This window comes from Oncorhynchus keta, chromosome 12 (genome assembly GCF_023373465.1).
Source record: "Oncorhynchus keta strain PuntledgeMale-10-30-2019 chromosome 12, Oket_V2, whole genome shotgun sequence".
In the NCBI taxonomy this organism is placed as follows: domain Eukaryota; kingdom Metazoa; phylum Chordata; class Actinopteri; order Salmoniformes; family Salmonidae; genus Oncorhynchus; species Oncorhynchus keta.
In genome coordinates this window covers 19,128,767-19,146,089 of record NC_068432.1, presented here as the reverse complement: position 1 = coordinate 19,146,089, position 17,323 = coordinate 19,128,767, and the positions used below count along the sequence as shown (strand labels likewise).

The 17,323-nt window shown below is 42.2% G+C and overlaps 1 protein-coding gene across 1 annotated transcript in view; it reads left to right on the top strand.

Moving 5' to 3' along the window:
- The first annotated feature begins 2,726 nt into the window (after positions 1 to 2,726).
- LOC118391774 (uncharacterized) overlaps positions 2,727 to 17,323 on the top strand; it is a 71,842-nt gene continuing 57,245 nt past the window's right edge. The window contains exons 1-3 of the mRNA XM_052457559.1: positions 2,727 to 2,806; positions 3,336 to 3,398; positions 5,825 to 5,915. Of these exons, the coding sequence (XP_052313519.1) occupies positions 2,727 to 2,806; positions 3,336 to 3,398; positions 5,825 to 5,915 (234 nt within the window). The remainder of the gene's footprint in view (positions 2,807 to 3,335; positions 3,399 to 5,824; positions 5,916 to 17,323) is intronic.

The window sequence follows — 17,323 nt, the reverse complement described above, 5'->3', positions numbered from 1 at the left end:
TCTCCTGAGGGGAAAAGGTTTTGCTGTGCCCTCTTCACGACTGTCTTGGTGTATTTGGACCATGTTAGTTTGTTGGTGATGTGGACTCCAAGGAACTTGAAGCTCTCAACCTGTTCCACTACAGCTCTGTCAATGAGAATTTTGAGGGAGAGGTTGTTGTTGAAGGAGATGTTGTTGTCCTTGCACCACAAGGTCAGGTCTCTGACCCACTCCCTATAGGCTGTCTCATCGTTATCGGTGATCAGGCCTACCACTGTTGTGTTGTCAGCGAACTTAATGATGGTGTTGGAGTCATGCCTGCCCGTGCGGTCATGACTGAACAAGGAGTACAGGAGGGGACTGAGCACGCACCCCTGAGGGGCCCCCGTGTTGAGGATCAGTGTGGCGGATGTTACCTACCCTTATCACCTGGGGGTGGCCTGTCAGGAAGACCAGGATCCAGTTGCAGAGGAAGGTGTTTAGTTCCAGGGTCCTTAGATTAGTGATGAGCTTTGAGGGTACTATGGTGTGCATTGTCTTGGCTGTGTGCTTAGGGGAGTAGATTTTCATCAAAGATCTCTCTGTACTTTGTTTCATTCCTCTTTCCCTCAATCTGACTAGTCTCCCAGTCCCTGCTGCTGAAAAACATCCCCACAGCATGATGCGGCCACCACCACTCTTCACCGTAGAGAATTTGGCATCACGTCCAACAACAGACCACATGTAACCACGCTAGCCCAGGACCTCCACATCCGGCTTCTTCACCTGTGGGATCATCTGAGACCAGCCACCTGGACAGCCAATGAAACTGAGGGGTATTTCTGTTTCTAATAAAGCCCTTTTGAGGGGGAAAACTCATTCTGATTGGCTGGGACTGGCTCCCTAGTGGGTGGGACTATGCCCTCCCATGCCTACCCATGGCTGCACCACTGCCCAGTTATGTGAAATCCATAGATTAGGGCCTAATGAATTAATTTAAATTGTCTGATTTCCTTATATGAACTCTAACTCAGTAAAATAGATTAAATTGTTTCATTTTGTGTATATTTTTTAAATTCAGTATAGTTTGGGGAATGGCCTCATCTCTGAGGGATGATCCTCAGGGCCAGATGCTTTGATGGCAGGTAGCCATATGCGGGGCAGCTGGCATAGAAACCCCCCGCTGAGAGAAAGGAGTTCCAATGACGGACCTTAGCCGGTGGTGGTGAGGAGGTGGACGGTTGTTGGGTACCTTTTTCCGTAACACAACAAGTAAGAGAACATGGGTAACATATAAATGCATCCCAAGACTTATGCCCATTGGTTGAAAGAGGGGAAGGTGATAACTGCAAGAGTGTGCCCATAGGTTAAACGGCAAGCGTGAGGAATATGCATTATTGTGCCGTGCTGATAGGCTATAAGGTAAATAGGTGAATGACATTCCACGTGTTGCTAATAGAAAATAGGAAAAACATTAAGCAATGCTGATTATGATAACTTTTATAATCACTAATATATATATATCTTATATATATAGAGAATAGGAAACTGTTAATTATAGTATGCTTACTGTATTAGGATAAAGCGAGCTAGCCATTCAGACCAGCCTTACTGATTGAACCATCATAAACTACATAACACTACCTGTTATGAAAAATACTTGGCATGATAGAAATATATTCTAGAGGGTATCCTATATTCAATACATTAGTAGGCCTTGTTGTATGCATGTGTCCCAAAATAGCAAATCTACCTTGGTCCAGGGTCAGCTCCAGCGAGATTCCTGGGTTGTCCAGCCTAAGCAGTTCAGGTATTATATTTGTGACAAAAAAAAATATACACGGGCTCCCGAGTGGCGCAGAGGTCTAAGGCACTGCATCGCAGTGCTAGAGGCATCACTACGGACCCTGATTTGATCCTTGGCTGTATCACGACTCAGAGAAAGCCCAAGAGGCCTAGATTTTCCATGCAAGCCAGAAAGTACTGTACTCCAGTCTTGTGCACGTGCCTTTGGTCCCAAGCAAACAAATCTTGATTGTCACACAGAGATCCGCATTTTAAAAGTTGATTAATAACACTTTCCTGTGGATATTTGGTAGAAAACTTTTAAAAAACCAACACAACAGACAATTGGCAGAGCAAGTTCAAATTAAGTTTATTCAACATTCTGACTTGTAAAGGGACTGTTTGGATTTTCCTTACATAAATGTGCGTGGTGTTGCCTAAATAATTTGAAGGTATCGCCACGTTTTGTGCCTATAACTACATGTAGGCGCAGTCAGTCACTAATAATCACTAGAGGATTGTCTGGGAGTATGTTATTGACATATCGACATATCTCATTTAATACTCAAATGGGGCATAGCCTGTCCTGCCCCAGTATCTGTGCATTAGACATGTCGAAGATGAGTATGAAGTGTCTCCTCTCTGACAACCAGGAAGCTCTTTTTCAAACTCCCATTAGAACTCTGCAAGCATTATAATGTTTGTTATTCACCAAACATTGAGTTTTGCTGAGCAACTATCTTAATTCACGGACGGTGTGTACTTCCAAAATAGGTTTTAATACAAATGTACAAGCAAGCGAATTCCACAGGTCAGAAGTCTACAAAAGCTCAATATATTGGAGGTGCCAAAGAGGCATTTATCAGTTGCTTGTACATTTGTATTTAGATACTATTTTGGAAGTACATAGTGCCACAGATTATCCATTAAATTGATCAGATACTCAAGATGCTGCTCTAACAATGAAAGAAATGTCTTAAAAAATGGAAGACAGTCGGGAGGAGGCAAGATCAGGTGGGACCATTCTAGCCAATGAGAGGGCAGATACGAGTGTGAAGACCAGGCACAACTCCAAGATAAGATGTTTTTTTTTTCAAAGTTGCAGGGATGTCACGTGTCCTACTTATTTATGTACACTAGTAACAACATAAGCATTACGAAACTTATATTCGATCAAATAAGCCACACTAGCAAATAAACCATTACATTTTTTGTTAACTAAATTCGACACACTCTCATTGACGTCCATATAACAACTTCTCGCTCGCTTGGTGAGCAAAAAAAAAAAACTACTGGAGAAGACGGATTTTAGGCCCAGTTATCCCTCATGCTTCGCCTCTACCTCTCTGACACTGCGGTCTAAAATACCATTTATGCTTTGTCTGAAAATGTGGTCAGAGGGTGTGACGCAATCGCAGAGAATCTAGACGTATGCAGAGGCCAAATTGAGCTCCATACTGCATCGCAGTCCGCCTCCCAAATGTTGTAACAATGTGGACAGGGTTCCGTATTGCTCCGTAATGACATGATTGGTTGACCGTAGGTGGGGCAGGAGATCCTGTATAAACACAAACTCACTTCATTGACAAAAGCTATGCGCTGCACCGCAAGAAGTATGAATGCATTGATTTCAGCAGAGGCCGCATCACTGCACGGTAACAGATTGACCATGTTTTTAATTAACTAGGCAAGTCAGTTAAAAACATTATGTTTATTTATTTACAATGACGGCCTAGGAACACCAGGGGCAGAACGACGTATGTTTACCTTGTGAGCTCGGGGATTCGATTCACCAACCTTTCGGTTATTGGCCCAACGCTCTAAACACTAGGCTACCTGCTGCCTTTAATGGGCGAGACTAGCATATAAGGACACAGCTGCCGCATAAACTGAATAGCCCAAACCCAAAACTGAATCTTACCTTTACCAAACCATTAACCATGAGCTAATTTGTTTGCTATCGGTTTGGGTGTCAGGTGTGTCCTTAAAGCCCTTTCCCTGTTTTAATGGACGTTTGAATTGGAGCTTCCTGGGCATTATGGCGCTTTCAAGACAACTGGTCCACTGTTCAAAACAACTGAGAACTCGGAAATCTCCGACTTCAATGCGTTCAAGACAACAGAGAACTCGGGAAAAATCAATGCGTTCAAGACAACAGAGAACTCGGGAAAAAAAACAAGCTCACACTGGGACAAATATTTTCATCATCCAACTTGGAATTCCGAGTGTGAAACTCCGGCATCTTTCTAGAGCTCCGATCTGAAGATTACCGACGTCATGATTTGACCTCGTTCTTTTCTGAGTTCCCATTTAGCTTGAAAGCACAATGAAAACTCAAAAAAAACGAGGTCATAGGCTATAATGACTTAAGTGATCAGATCGGAAAGTCGGAGTTCCCGACTTGGAATACCATACAAAACTAGTTTTCCTAGTCAGAGCTCGTTTTCTTCCTGAGTTCCCAGTTGTGTTGAAAGTACTGAAGTCGAGATTTCCGAGTTTCCAATTCCCAGTTGTTTTGAACACTACAATAGAGGAGGCGCATTATACTTATTCATCGTCGACATCTTTAATGCCTCGTTCAACTACTACTCGGAACGTGGAATCTCAAACATTCCTGACTTGAACCTGGTTGTAGTTACAAGCGTGCCACGTTTGAATGAAAAAGAGTCGGAAATGTCAGAGTTTCCTAGTTCCAACGAGTATATGAACGTGGCATACCGCACAGATACTGGGGCAAGCAAGCATGCCCACGCTAACATACTTCTACTGTATGACATATCATTTGAATATGCCAAATAGCTCCTCCCCATTTTCCTATTGCTACAGCGTAGTAGGGGTTGGACTGGAGTAGAGCACATTACGTCCATAATGAGTCGAGACATGAAGGAATTTACGAAACTGTAGTTTTACAAAAATATCGTGGGTCACCTCAGGGACTCGAGCTATTCAACTCATTGTCCAGATGTGACTGTTTCAGAACTGTTATGTCAAACATGAAAAGACAAAGTTCATGGCAGGAGGATATCGCCCGAAACTTTTCCAGACTATTTCAAAGAACTAGATCTCAAGAACCTGAGAAAACAGAGGAAAGCAACATCAGGTTTGAACCACAAAGTTAACATTGTAACAAATAACAATCCTACTTTAGTGTAGTGGCTTTCCAGCTTCTAGTTTTGGCAACAAACCCGTGCTTGAATATGATGTGAAGCACGAGGGCGAGAGGTTTTGCCGGAACGACAGACTGGTCGCAATCTGTTACATTTTCCATCTACATTGTAACTTCTCTCGAAATCTAACATTATCATTCTGTTTCTATGTAGGCTATCTTCTTCGCTGTTTTATATCAACTCTAACTATCTTTAGCACCTATTTGATGGAGGTATCTTCCCGAGGGATTTTTGTTGAGGCCCAAAGCTTGCTCCAAACGTTGATACTCATCGCTCGATGGATGGTTTTGGAAACATAACAAACGTATATTTCACATCAGCTATATAAAAAAAACTAAATGTTACATTCTACACACCTTTATTGGGTCGGTGTTCCCACGGCCATGTTACAGCGCTTGTTTAAGAAGACAGAGGTGACCACCTGTGCTATTACGTATCGAGCATGCTCTGAACACCTGTGTGAAAACATAACTGGGGAGGAAAGTCAACTGGAGGCACACAGCATATGGATCTGTGCAAATCAGATGCAGTAATTGCATATGTTTTATTTGAAAGATGCTGCAATGTACGTCACTTTTCATCCTTGCCTTTCATTCGGCATTTAGTAATAGCAATTTAACGGCATGTAGCCTAATGGTTAGAGCTATGTGCCAATAACCAAAAGGTTGCAGGATCGAATCCCTGACAAGGTAAAAATCTGTCGTTCTGCTCCTGAACAAGGAAGTTAACCCACTGTTCCTAGGCCTTCATTGAAAATAAGAATTTGTTCTTAACTGATTTGCCATGTTAAATAAAGGTAAAAAAAAACGAGTGTGGGGGAGAACCAAAAATCCAACAGGTCTTCTGCAGTATAAAACTAATGTGCACCTCTGGTTAATTCTTCTGACCTATTTTTTTTTCTCTCCCATCACCAGTGGCCAGAAGAATCCAGTCAGCAGCAACCTCAGCAGTGAGACCAATGAAGGGGAAACATCGCTGCACCAAGAAGACCTGGAGCTGTCCAAGGTATGGAGGTTAAGCAGAGCTGACTGGTCAATCCATATCTGGTGCCCAGGTAGCACTATTGCTTCAGTCCCTCTCCTTTCCCCATCCTGGGCTCGAACCAGGGACCCTTTGCACACATCGACAAAAGTCACCCACGAAGCATCCGTTAACTATCGCTCAACAAAAATCGCAGCCCTTGCAGAACAAGGGAAACAACTACTTCAAGGTTTCAGAGCGAGTGAAGTCTCCGACTCAAATGCTACTAGCGTGCATCGCTAACAAGCTAGCCATTTCACACCGGTTACACCCATAACTGTGTACAAGTAAACAAGGCTTGCACAGAGAGAACCTGTAACACTAACAGAGCTGCTGTCGAATGCGGAGTAGAACAGAACATGCGGCATATGCTGAAAGTTGTATGAGGATGATTACATAAGAAGTGGCCTGAGGTTTGTCTTGAAGCTCTTGCCCTCAGGCTGCTTGTATGTGTGTGTGTGTATGTGTGTGTTGTGCATGCACACACGCATTTGTTTAATACAGTAGCGTTAAGGACAGTAAGGGATCTCACCATCAACCAGAGCGGTTTGGTCTTGCAGTCAGGGCTGTGGGCTTACATTTTCCATAGCCTACTCCTGGCAAATTATAATGCTGACCATGGTACAGTATATTATTTGCACGTAACCAGAAATAGTTCTAGCATAGCTTTTAAAGCCAGCTTAACAACAGGATTTGCCCCTGACTCAAGTGGTCCCCTTTATAGTAGGTCTGACTTGAATACCATTTCTGTAGCCACCGTTCTACCAGACATCCTCCAGCCTACAAATACTTGCTTACAAGTTTCTGGGAAAATAAATACACAGTCTACTGGGCTCATTAGGCTATCAATCAAATGGAGAATTATGTCAGGCTATACTGTATGTGCTGTCCAGTTGAGAGAGGGAAGGAGCTCATATTTCCTCTGCTGAATCGCTCTCCCTCGCTCTCTGTCTCTACTGTAAATAGTATTGACTTGGGTTGGTCTTGCTAAACAGACATTTTGAATGAATTGGTGAGTTTATCATTACCTGAAATAAGTGTCTTTGTGCGAGTGACTCCACCTGCCCTGACCTCAGCTTACATCAACAATGTCATGTGACTATGTTTGCACGTGCCTACATGTGCCAAAGCTCTCTGTCGATGTGCCTATGAAAGTGTGTCTGTAGGGGTGTGGGGTTCCTAATGTATGAGTATACAGTATATAATGTAGAAGGATGTGTGTGTGCACTCGCATGACTCATGGTCAGGAGGAGCTATATTAGGAGCACTCTATAAAGACTCCAGAGTTTGGGAATGCTGAGAAGTCTACCGTGGCTTGTCTAGCAATACAATCCCTCGTCCGAAGTGGAAGGTCAAATTTTAAAATGTCAAAATATGAACAACCAAATTGCATTCATAGCCTTGAATATTCTCTTTACCCCTTCATCTCCTCCTCCTCTTGTTCCCCTTTTTCCTCCCTTCAAGCTGTCCTCCTCTCTCATATGGTTCCGCATTAGCTGCTAGCCTCTTTGTCTGGACTGAAAATACCCCTTTAGTCATGTGCTTATTGGCTATGCTTAGAACTCTGTTGTGTTAAGTAAAGTATCTATCCCTGGCAGTCAGACATATTTTGTGTCTCACACATGCTTAGCCTACAGAGGGTGGAAAATACTAACAAAAGACTGAGAACCAGCATCATTGTGACTAGAACCTAACCAATAATAAACACCTCTATGAAGGGTACCTACTATAAGTACCTCATAACCTATTCATACACATTCATAAGCGGTGCGTAAGTATTTAAAAAATGTTTACACTCATGTCTCCACTCGCGAGTTGACATTTCCATTATGGCACCTATAGTAAGTATACTGCAATGACCAGTGTTGGGTGGCTGACTTTTATGAAATGCCTATGTTTTTCTTGTGAATGTGTTATGAAGGTGTCATGACATCATTATGTAGGTACCCTTGAAATAAAGAGTTACATACCCCTCTCTCAAACAGAAAAGCAACATTGGCATCTTTCCTTATTTTCTATTTCCTCTGTGTTAGATCTTAGCTATAGCATGCTGAGTTTTCCTTGGCTTGTCACCCTCTTCCTGTGTTAAGGCTGTTGTTGGAAACATTAAGTAGGTCAACGGCAGCAATAGAAAATAGGAAGCTGCTTTTCTCCGTCAGTTTGTTGGCTTTGTCAGCGTGCCAAACAAGCAGAGAATGGGCTCATCAAAACACGTTCCCCCACCTCACGGCCGGCCACCCTCCCAGCCCTCCTGCGGAGCGTCTCGCCACAGAAACAGGTAGGGAGGGAGGGAGGCAGGCATCTGTCTGTGATGTCTGGGTGCGGGATATACAGTAAGGTCCGAAGTTATTGACACCCTTGATAAAGATTAGCTATAATGACTAAAATAAATAATTCAAGAAAAATTCTATATTGTATACTAAAAGTAATTTGGAAATTATATTATTTTATTACAATTGCTTAGAGAAGAGATTTTGTTTAACTAGTAATAAAAAAAATCTCAAAGGTATGGGTCAAAATGATTGACACCCCTGAAGATTCTTATAAATGAAGTAGTCCAAAGTATAGTATTTGGTTCCATATTCCTATCATGTAATGACTACAAACTTGTTGGATGTATTTGTAGTCCGTTCTGGTTGTGTTTCAGATTATTTTGTGCATAATAGAAATGAATGGTAAATAATGTATTGTGTAGTTTGAGTCACTTTTACTGTAAGTAAGAGTAGAATATGTTTCTAAACACTTCTACATTCATGTGGATGCTACTATGGTTACAGATAATCCTGGATGAATTGTGAATAATGATGAGTGAGAAAGTTAGAGGGTCAAAGATCACCCCCCAGATATAATAACATCCCCTGTTATTGGTCATGGTGAGAGGTTAGCATGTCTTGGGGTCTTTGGATCTTTGAACACAACCAAAACTAACTGCAAATGCATCCAACAAGTGTGTAGAGTCACAAGCTTGTCATTGCGCGATAGGAATATGGGACCAAATACTTACCTTTAGACTACTTTATTTATAAGAATCTTTAGGGTTGTCAATGATTTGGACCCCTGATTACTTATTAAACCAAATCTATTTCTCTGAGCAATTGTATTAGTATAAAATAATATAATTTCCCCCCAAAATGTAGCATACAATATAGCTCAGTATTTTAATTATTAATTTTATACAGTCATTATTGCTCATCTTTATCAAGGGTGTCAATAATTTCGGACCCTTCTGTAGCTAGCGGGCTCATCAACTGACTGGCTCTACTAGATGGTGAGGGATTTGTGACTAAAGGTGTCCGCATAAATGGGTTCAGTTTTCTCCTAGCAGAACTCGGCTAGGCTAGGCGACGCAACCGTCTGTTCTCGCATACTCTCTAAAGACCTTTACTTTATTTTTTTATTTTTTATTAGTTAAAGATAAATCAAGAAATCTGTAATTAGTGTTGACATTTTTGCCAAGGAAGTCTCGCAATCTTCCATCTAACTTAAGATGTTTGGTGCAGTATTTCTCAAGTGAAAAAATGGGCATGAAAACTAGTCTCCTCTTGTTGAATGGCAAGACACAGTACCGGAGGAATACATGGGAGTCCAGTAGTGCAGGAGTGACAGTGAGTCCAGTGACGGCCAGAAGGAATGGTGAAGGGATCGTAGAGTAGGTTTGTATCTCGATTATGAGAACATTTGGGACAGTGAGGACTATTTATGTCTCCTCTATCAGTCTAGAGAAAGTGTCTGGCCTCAGTGCCCTGTGATGACCTGGACTCACGCCTTCACAAAAAGTTTTATTTCTATAAAGTGAGCATGGCTGGCAATGTTTTTGACTTCGAGAAGGCCAGGTCATGGTCAAAGCCGATTTTTAAGAATACTTTTTGGGTGTATTAAAAATATACGTTATGCGTCAGATATTCATTTTATGTAAGTTTGTGAGTCATGGTGCAGTGCTTAATCCTATCCCAACCAAGTGAGAGAGACATCCCCTGTCTGTTGGTCTGTGCTCATCCTTTGTGATGAGCTGGAGGATAATTTAATGAGGAGAGGTTCAGTTAAGGCCTCCCTGTGAAGGGTGAGGCAAACACAGTGATACCAGAGCTAGTTTACTGGTTGGAGATGTTCCAGGAGAGGCATTGTGCTAAAAGGATCACAGGCTTTATGTTCTAATAATTCTAATATTAAATGTTAATATAAATAGATTTCAATTATATAAATATATTTAATTTATATTCTTTCATAATGTTCTCAGAGAACTAGATGGTGAAAACATATCCAATCCTTTTCCTGCTAGTGTTCTTGAAGGAAAAGGAAACGAAGAGAGGAGCATGCTGTTGAGTATTGTGATACAAGCCCCCTGCCTTCAGATACTGCCTCCGACCACTCTAATCTATTGTGTCTGGACCTTGACAGCAGCTGTCTGATTGATTTGGTGACCCTAATTCTGCTCCCTTCCCCCCCAGCCCCCACTTCTTAAGATTTGTCATGTTAAAATCTAGTCTGGTAGCACATTACCTTGTCTTCTTGTGGATACTGTCATCTCAAGGCAGGAAGTGAGTAGCTGAGGAAGTAAGAGAAACCACAACGTAAGAGAATGCTCTGGTTGCTGATTGCTAATGGGCAAAGAGTGCAGGATGTCCATACACAGTGCCTTCAGAAAGTATTCACACCCCTTGTCTTTTACCACATTTTGTTGTGTTATAGACTGAATTTAAAATGGATGTAATTGAGAATCTTTGTCACCGCCCTACACACAAGCAGGTATTCTAGCGGTTGAGTGTTGGGCCAGTAACCGAAAGGTCGCTGGTTTGAACCCCAGAGCCGGCAAGATAAAAAATATTCCGTTCTTCCCTAGAGATTGGCAGTTAACCCCCAACAACAACTGCTTCCAGGGCGCCGATGAAGTGGACGTCGATTAAGGCCTCTCTGAATCAGAGGTGTTGGGTTAAATGCGGAAGACACATTTCGATTGAATCCATTCAGTTGTGCAACTAACTAGGTATTCCATTCCGTTACCCATAATGTCAAAGTGGAATCATGTTATTTATTTTTTTACAAATGAATAAAAACTTAAAATCTGATGTCTTAAGTCAATAAGTTTTCAACCCCTTTGTTATGGCAAGCCTAAATAAATTCAGGAGTACGAATTTGCTTAACAAGTCACATATTAAGTTGCATGGACTCACTCTGTGTATCATGACAAAAGGCGAGACCCAGATGCAGACAAAGGAGGCAGATGGTTGGAGTCTTACAATATTTATTAATCCAATAAGGTAAAGCAAGAGAATGGTCGTGGACAGGCAAAAGGGTCAAAACCAGTTCAGAGTCCAAAAGGTACCAAAGGGCAGGCAGAATCAAGGTCAGGGCAGGCAGGTTGATCAGGCAGGAGGGAAAGTAGTCCAGAGTCAGGCAGGGGTCAAAACCGGGGAGAGTATCAAAAAAAGGAAGAACTGGCATAGAGAGACAGGAAACACAGGGATAAATACATTGGGGAAAACAAGCGACACTTGGAGAGGGTGGAGACAATAACAGGAACAGGTTAAACAGATCAGGGCGTGACACTGTGTGCAATAAAGGGAAAGGGGGTGCCTAGTCAGTTGTACAACTGAATGCATTCAACTGAAATGTGGTTTCCGCATTTAACCCAACCTCTGAATCAGAGAGGTGTGGGGGGCTGCCTTAATCAACATCTACGTCTTCCTGGGGAACAGAGGGTCAACTGCCTTGCGCGGGGCAGAATGACAGATATTTACCTTGTCAGCTCGGGGATTCGATCCAGCAACCTTTCGGTTACTGGCCCAATAGTGTTTTAACATTATGTTTTCATGACTCTCTCATCACACACATCAAATTTGATCAAATCAAATTTTATTTCTCACATGCGCCGAATACAACAGGTGTAGGTAGACCTTACATTGAAATGCTTACTTACAAGCCCTTAACCAACAATGCAGTTTTAAGAAAATACCTATAAAAAAAAAAGATAAGAATAACAAATAATTAAAGAGCATCAGTAAATAACAATAGCTGAGCTTTATACAGTGTGTCGGTACAAAGTGAATGTGCCGGAGCAGGGCTGTCGATAATTGAGGTAATATGTACATGTAGGTAGAGTTATTAAAAGTGACTATGCATTGATAGTAACAGAGAAGGGGGGGCAATGCAAATAGTCTGGGTAGCCATTTGATTAGTTGTTCAGGAGTGTTGGAGCCGATTTGGACATATTTGTATAAAAGACTGAACATACCGAGCTCCATGTACATTTGTGTAAATATATTAAATATGAATGTACTTGATGAAATATTAGGTACTTACTTACCTTTTATGATTTATATTTACCTGATTGAGATATATTCATTTGTTAGTGTAATTCAGTTTTTGGCCCTTCTCTCTTGCCCATTCATTGTATTGTGGTAAGTGTGTTAGGATAAAGGCAGGAAGTTGGGCCTTCGGGGGAGGGAGTCCTTTCTAGATGCGGGAGCGGTATAATTTTTTTGACCATACAGACGGGTCATATTATGTATTTTCCATATCAAGTAATCTATGCTTTAAGTTGATTGGATAATCATTTATTTGTTAGATATAAGAAGAATAAACATTTCTGTTACACCATATCCCTGGATGTCATTGAATGTTTGGCCGTTTGGAAAACTTGAGTGTGGACTATGCGTACCAAACAACCCCGATTCATGCTTGGGCAGTGGCTATAGTAAAGAGGAAAGGAAGCTATTACAAGGAGTCTTATGGCTTGGGGGTAGAAGCTGTTTAGAAGCCTCTTGGACCTAGACTTGGCGCTCCGATACCGCTTGCCATGTAGTAGCTAAGAGAACAGTCTATGACTAGTGTGGCTGGAGTCTTTGACATTTTTTGGGCCTTCCTCTGACACTGCCTGGTATAGAGGTTCTGAATGGCAGGAAGCTTGGCTCAGGTGATGTACTGGGCCGTACGCACTACCCTCTGTAGTGCCTTGCTGTCGGAAGTCAAGCAGTTGACATACCAGGCAGTGATGCAGCCGGTTAAGATGCTCTAAATTGGTGCAGCTATAAAAGCTTTTGAGGATCTGAGGACCCATGCCATATCTTTTAGATTAACTGTGAAGTCCCTCAGTCGAGCTGTGAATTTCCAACACAGATTCAACCACAAAGATCAGGGAGGTTTTCCAATGCCCCTCAAAGAAGGGTAGATGGGTACAAGTAAAGAAACCTGACATTGAATATCCCTTTGCGCATAGTGAAGTTATTAATTAGACTTTGGATGGTGTATCAATACACCCAGTCACTACAAAGATACTGGTGTCCTTCATAACTCTGTTGCCAGAGAGGAAGGAAACCACTCAGTGATTTCACCATAAGGCCAATGGTGACATTAACAGAGTTTAATGGCTGTGATAGGAGAACTGAGGATGGATCAACAACATTGTAGTAACTCCATAATTACTAACCTAATTGACAGAGTGGAAAGACGGATGCTTGTACTTAATATAAATATTCCGAAGCACGCATCCTGTTTGCAGCAAGGCACTAAAGTAATACTGCAAAAGATGTGACAAAGCAATTAACACTTTCCTGAATACAATGTGTTGTGTTTGGGGCAAATCCAATACAACACATTACTGAGTACAACTCTGCATATTTTCAAGCATAATGGTGGCTGTATCATGTTATAGGTATGCTTGTTGTAATCGTTAAGGACTGGGGAGTTTTTCATGATGAAAAAGAAACAAAATGGAGCAAAGCACAGGCAAAATCCAAAAGGAATACCTGGTTCCGTCTGCTTTCCACCAGACACGGTGTCAGAAGGTGAGTGTAGCTGGTGCATGAAGTCAGGCGCAGGAGAGCAAAATGAGTGAGCAACGTACTATACTCAAAAAACAAGGCACACGGTAAACAAACACACTTGACCAATAACCAACGGTAAATATTACACACGGGTGAAAACAGCATCCGTTGAAAAACCAGCCATCATGAACCGAACTGAACTTAGAAATAATCACGCACAACAAACATGGGTGAAACAGAGGGTTAAATACATGAACATGTAATTGGATAATGAAAACCAGGTGTGTAAAAAATAAAGACAAAACCAAGGGAAAATGAAAGATGGATCAGCGATGGCTAGAAAACCGGTGATGTCGAACGCCGCCCGAACAAGGAGAGGGACCGACCTCGGCGGAAGTCGTGACACACTGGGAGATGAATTCACCTTTCAGAAGGACAATAACCTAAAACACACTGCAAAATCTACACGAGATGCTTACCAAGAAAACAGTGAATGTTCCTGAGTGGCCGAGGTATAGTTTGGACTTAAATCTTCTTGAAAATCTGGAAATGGAAATACCTGAAAATGGTTGTCTAGCAATGATCATCGACTAATTTGACAGAGCTTGAAGAATTTAAAAAAGAATGGGCAAATGTCGCACAATCCACGTGTGGAACGCTCTTAGAGACTTACCCAGAAAGCCTCAGCTGTAATCATTGCCAAAGGTGCTTCTACAAAGTATTGACTCAGGGGTGTGAATACTTAGGGGTGTCTTTCATTTTTAATAGACTTTTCACTTTGTCGTTATGGGGTATTGTGTGTAGGTAGGTGAAGGGGGGTTCAAAACAAGATGACATAATATCCACCAGTTTTGCCTGCTGGGAATAGTTCAATGAGATTGCTTTGATTCGTACATTTTATGCAGGGTATGCCTGAATGGTATACCGGGGTATTTGAAAAAGCAATTGTATGATTTTTTTAATGCCGTCAATACCAGCAAAACTGTTTCTTTTAAGTTTTCAATAGACTCGAATATTTGTAGCTACTTTTTCAGTTAATTTCTGCAGACAACTTGTGTAATACATTAGGAGATAAAGCAGATTGCGTTCTTCATTTCACCTGTCACATTATTTTACATTATGAAAATTACCGTAGTTCCCTAGATCAGTTGACCCAGTCACATGTTCATGTAAAGCGCACAACGGGAGAAAGTGGAGCTGGTGAGTCCATAGCGTTTTATACAGTCATTTAAATTGTTTTTTCCCCTCATCAATCTACACACAATACTCCATACTGACAAAAGCAAAAACAGGTTTTTAGAAAAGTATTTACAGTGGGGAGAACAAGTATTTGATACACTGCCGATTTTGCAGGTTTTCCTACTTACAAAACATGTAGAGGTCTGTAATTTTTTATCATAGGTACACTTCAACTGTGAGAGACGGAATCTAAAACAAAAATCCAGAAAATCACATTGTATGATTTTTAAGTAATTCATTTGCATTTAATTGCATGACATAAGTATTTGATCACCTACCAACCAGTAAGAATTCCGGCTCTCACAGACTTGTTAGTTTTTCTTTAAGAAGCACTCCTGTTCTCCACTCATTACCTGTATAAACTGCACAGGTTTGAACTAGTTACCTGTATAGAAGACACCTGTCCACACACTCAATCAAACAGACTCCAACCTCTTCACAATGGCCAAGACCAGAGAGCTGTGTAAGGACATCAGGGATAAAATTGTAGACCTGCACAATTGTAGACCCGGCTGGGATGGGCTACAGGACAATAGGCAAGCAGCTTGGTGAGAATGCAACAACTGTTGGCGCAATTATTAGAAAATGGAAGAAGTTCAAGATGACGGTCAATCACCCTCGGTCTGGGGCTCCATGCAAGATCTCACCTCGTGGGGCATCAATGATCATGAGGAAGGTGAGGGATCAGCCCAAACCTACACGGCAGGACCTGGTCAATGACCTGAAGAGAGCTGGGACCACAGTCTCAAAGAAAACCATTAGTAACACACTACGTCGTCATGGATTAAAATCCTGCAGCGCACGCAAGGTACCCCTGCTCAAGCCAGCGCATGTCCAAGCCTGTCTGAAGTTTGCCAATGACCATCTGGATGATCCAGAGGAGGAATGGGAGAAGGTCATGTGGTCTGATGAGACAAAAATAGAGCTTTTTGGTCTAAACTCCACTCGCCGTGTTTGGAGGAAGAAAAAGGATGAGTACAACCCCAAGAACACCATCCCAATCGTGAAGCATGGAGGTGGAAACATAATTCTTTGGGGATGCTTTTCTGCTAAGGGGACAGGACGACTGCACCGTATCGAGGGGAGGATGGATGGGGCCATGTATCGCGAGATCTTTGCCAACAACCTCCTTCCCTCATTAAGAGCATTGAAGATGGGTCGTGGCTGGGTCTTCCAGCATGACAACGACCCGAAACACACAGCCAGGGCAACTAAGGAGTGGCTCCGTAAGAAGCATCTCAAGGCCCTGAAGTGGTCTAGCCAGTCTCCAGACCTGAACCCAATAGAAAATATTTGGAGGGAGCTGAAAGTCCATATTGCCCAGCGACAGCCCCAAAACCTGAAGGATCTGGAGAAGGTCTGTATGGAGGAGTGGGCCAAAATCAATGCTGCAGTGTGTGCAAACCTGGTCAAGAACTACAGGAGACGTATGAACTCTGTAATTGCAAACAAAGGTTTCTGTACCAAATATTAAGTTCTGCTTTTCTGATGTATCAAATACTTATGCCATGCAATAAAATGCAAATTAATTACTTAAAAATCATACAATGTGATTTTCTGGATTTTTGTTTTAGATTCCGTCTCTCACAGTTGAAGTGTACCTATGATAAAAAATTACAGACCTCTACATGCTTTGTAAGTAGGAAAACCTGCAAAATCGGCAGTGTATCAAATACTTGTTCTCCCCACTGTATGTATACAAAAACAATGGAAATATCACATTTAGGGTCGTTCTGTTGGAAGGTGAACCTTCGCCCCCAGTCTGAGGTCCTGAGCGCTCTGGAGCAGCTTTTCATCAAGGATCTCCCTGTACTTTTTCATGTTCATCTTTTCCTCGATCTTAACTAGTCTTCCAGTCCCTGCCACTGAAGAACATCCCCACAGCATGATGCTGCCACCACCATGCTTCACCATAGGGATGGTGCCAAGTTTCCTCCAAAAGTGACACTTGGCATTGAGGCCAAAGAGTTCAATTTTGGCTTCATCAGACCTTGTTTCTCATGGTTTGAGAGTTCCTTAGGCACCTTTTGGCTAACTCCAAGCGGGCTGTCATTTGCCTTTTACTGAGGAGTGGCTTCCGTCTGGCCACTCTACCATTACGGCTTGATTGGTGGAGTGCTGCAGAGATGGTTGTCCTTCTGGAAGGTTCTCCCATCTCCACAGAGGAACTCTGGAGCTCTGTCAGGTGACCGTCGGTTCTTGGTCACCTCCCGTACCAAGCCCTTCTCCCCCTATTGCTCAGTTTGGCCGGACGACCAGCTCTAGGAAGAGTCTTGGTGGTTGCAAACTTCTTCCATTTGAGAATGATTGAAGCGACTGTGTTCTTGGGGACCATCAATTCTGCAGAAATTATTTGGTACCCTTCGCCAGTTCTGTGCCTCAGCACAATCA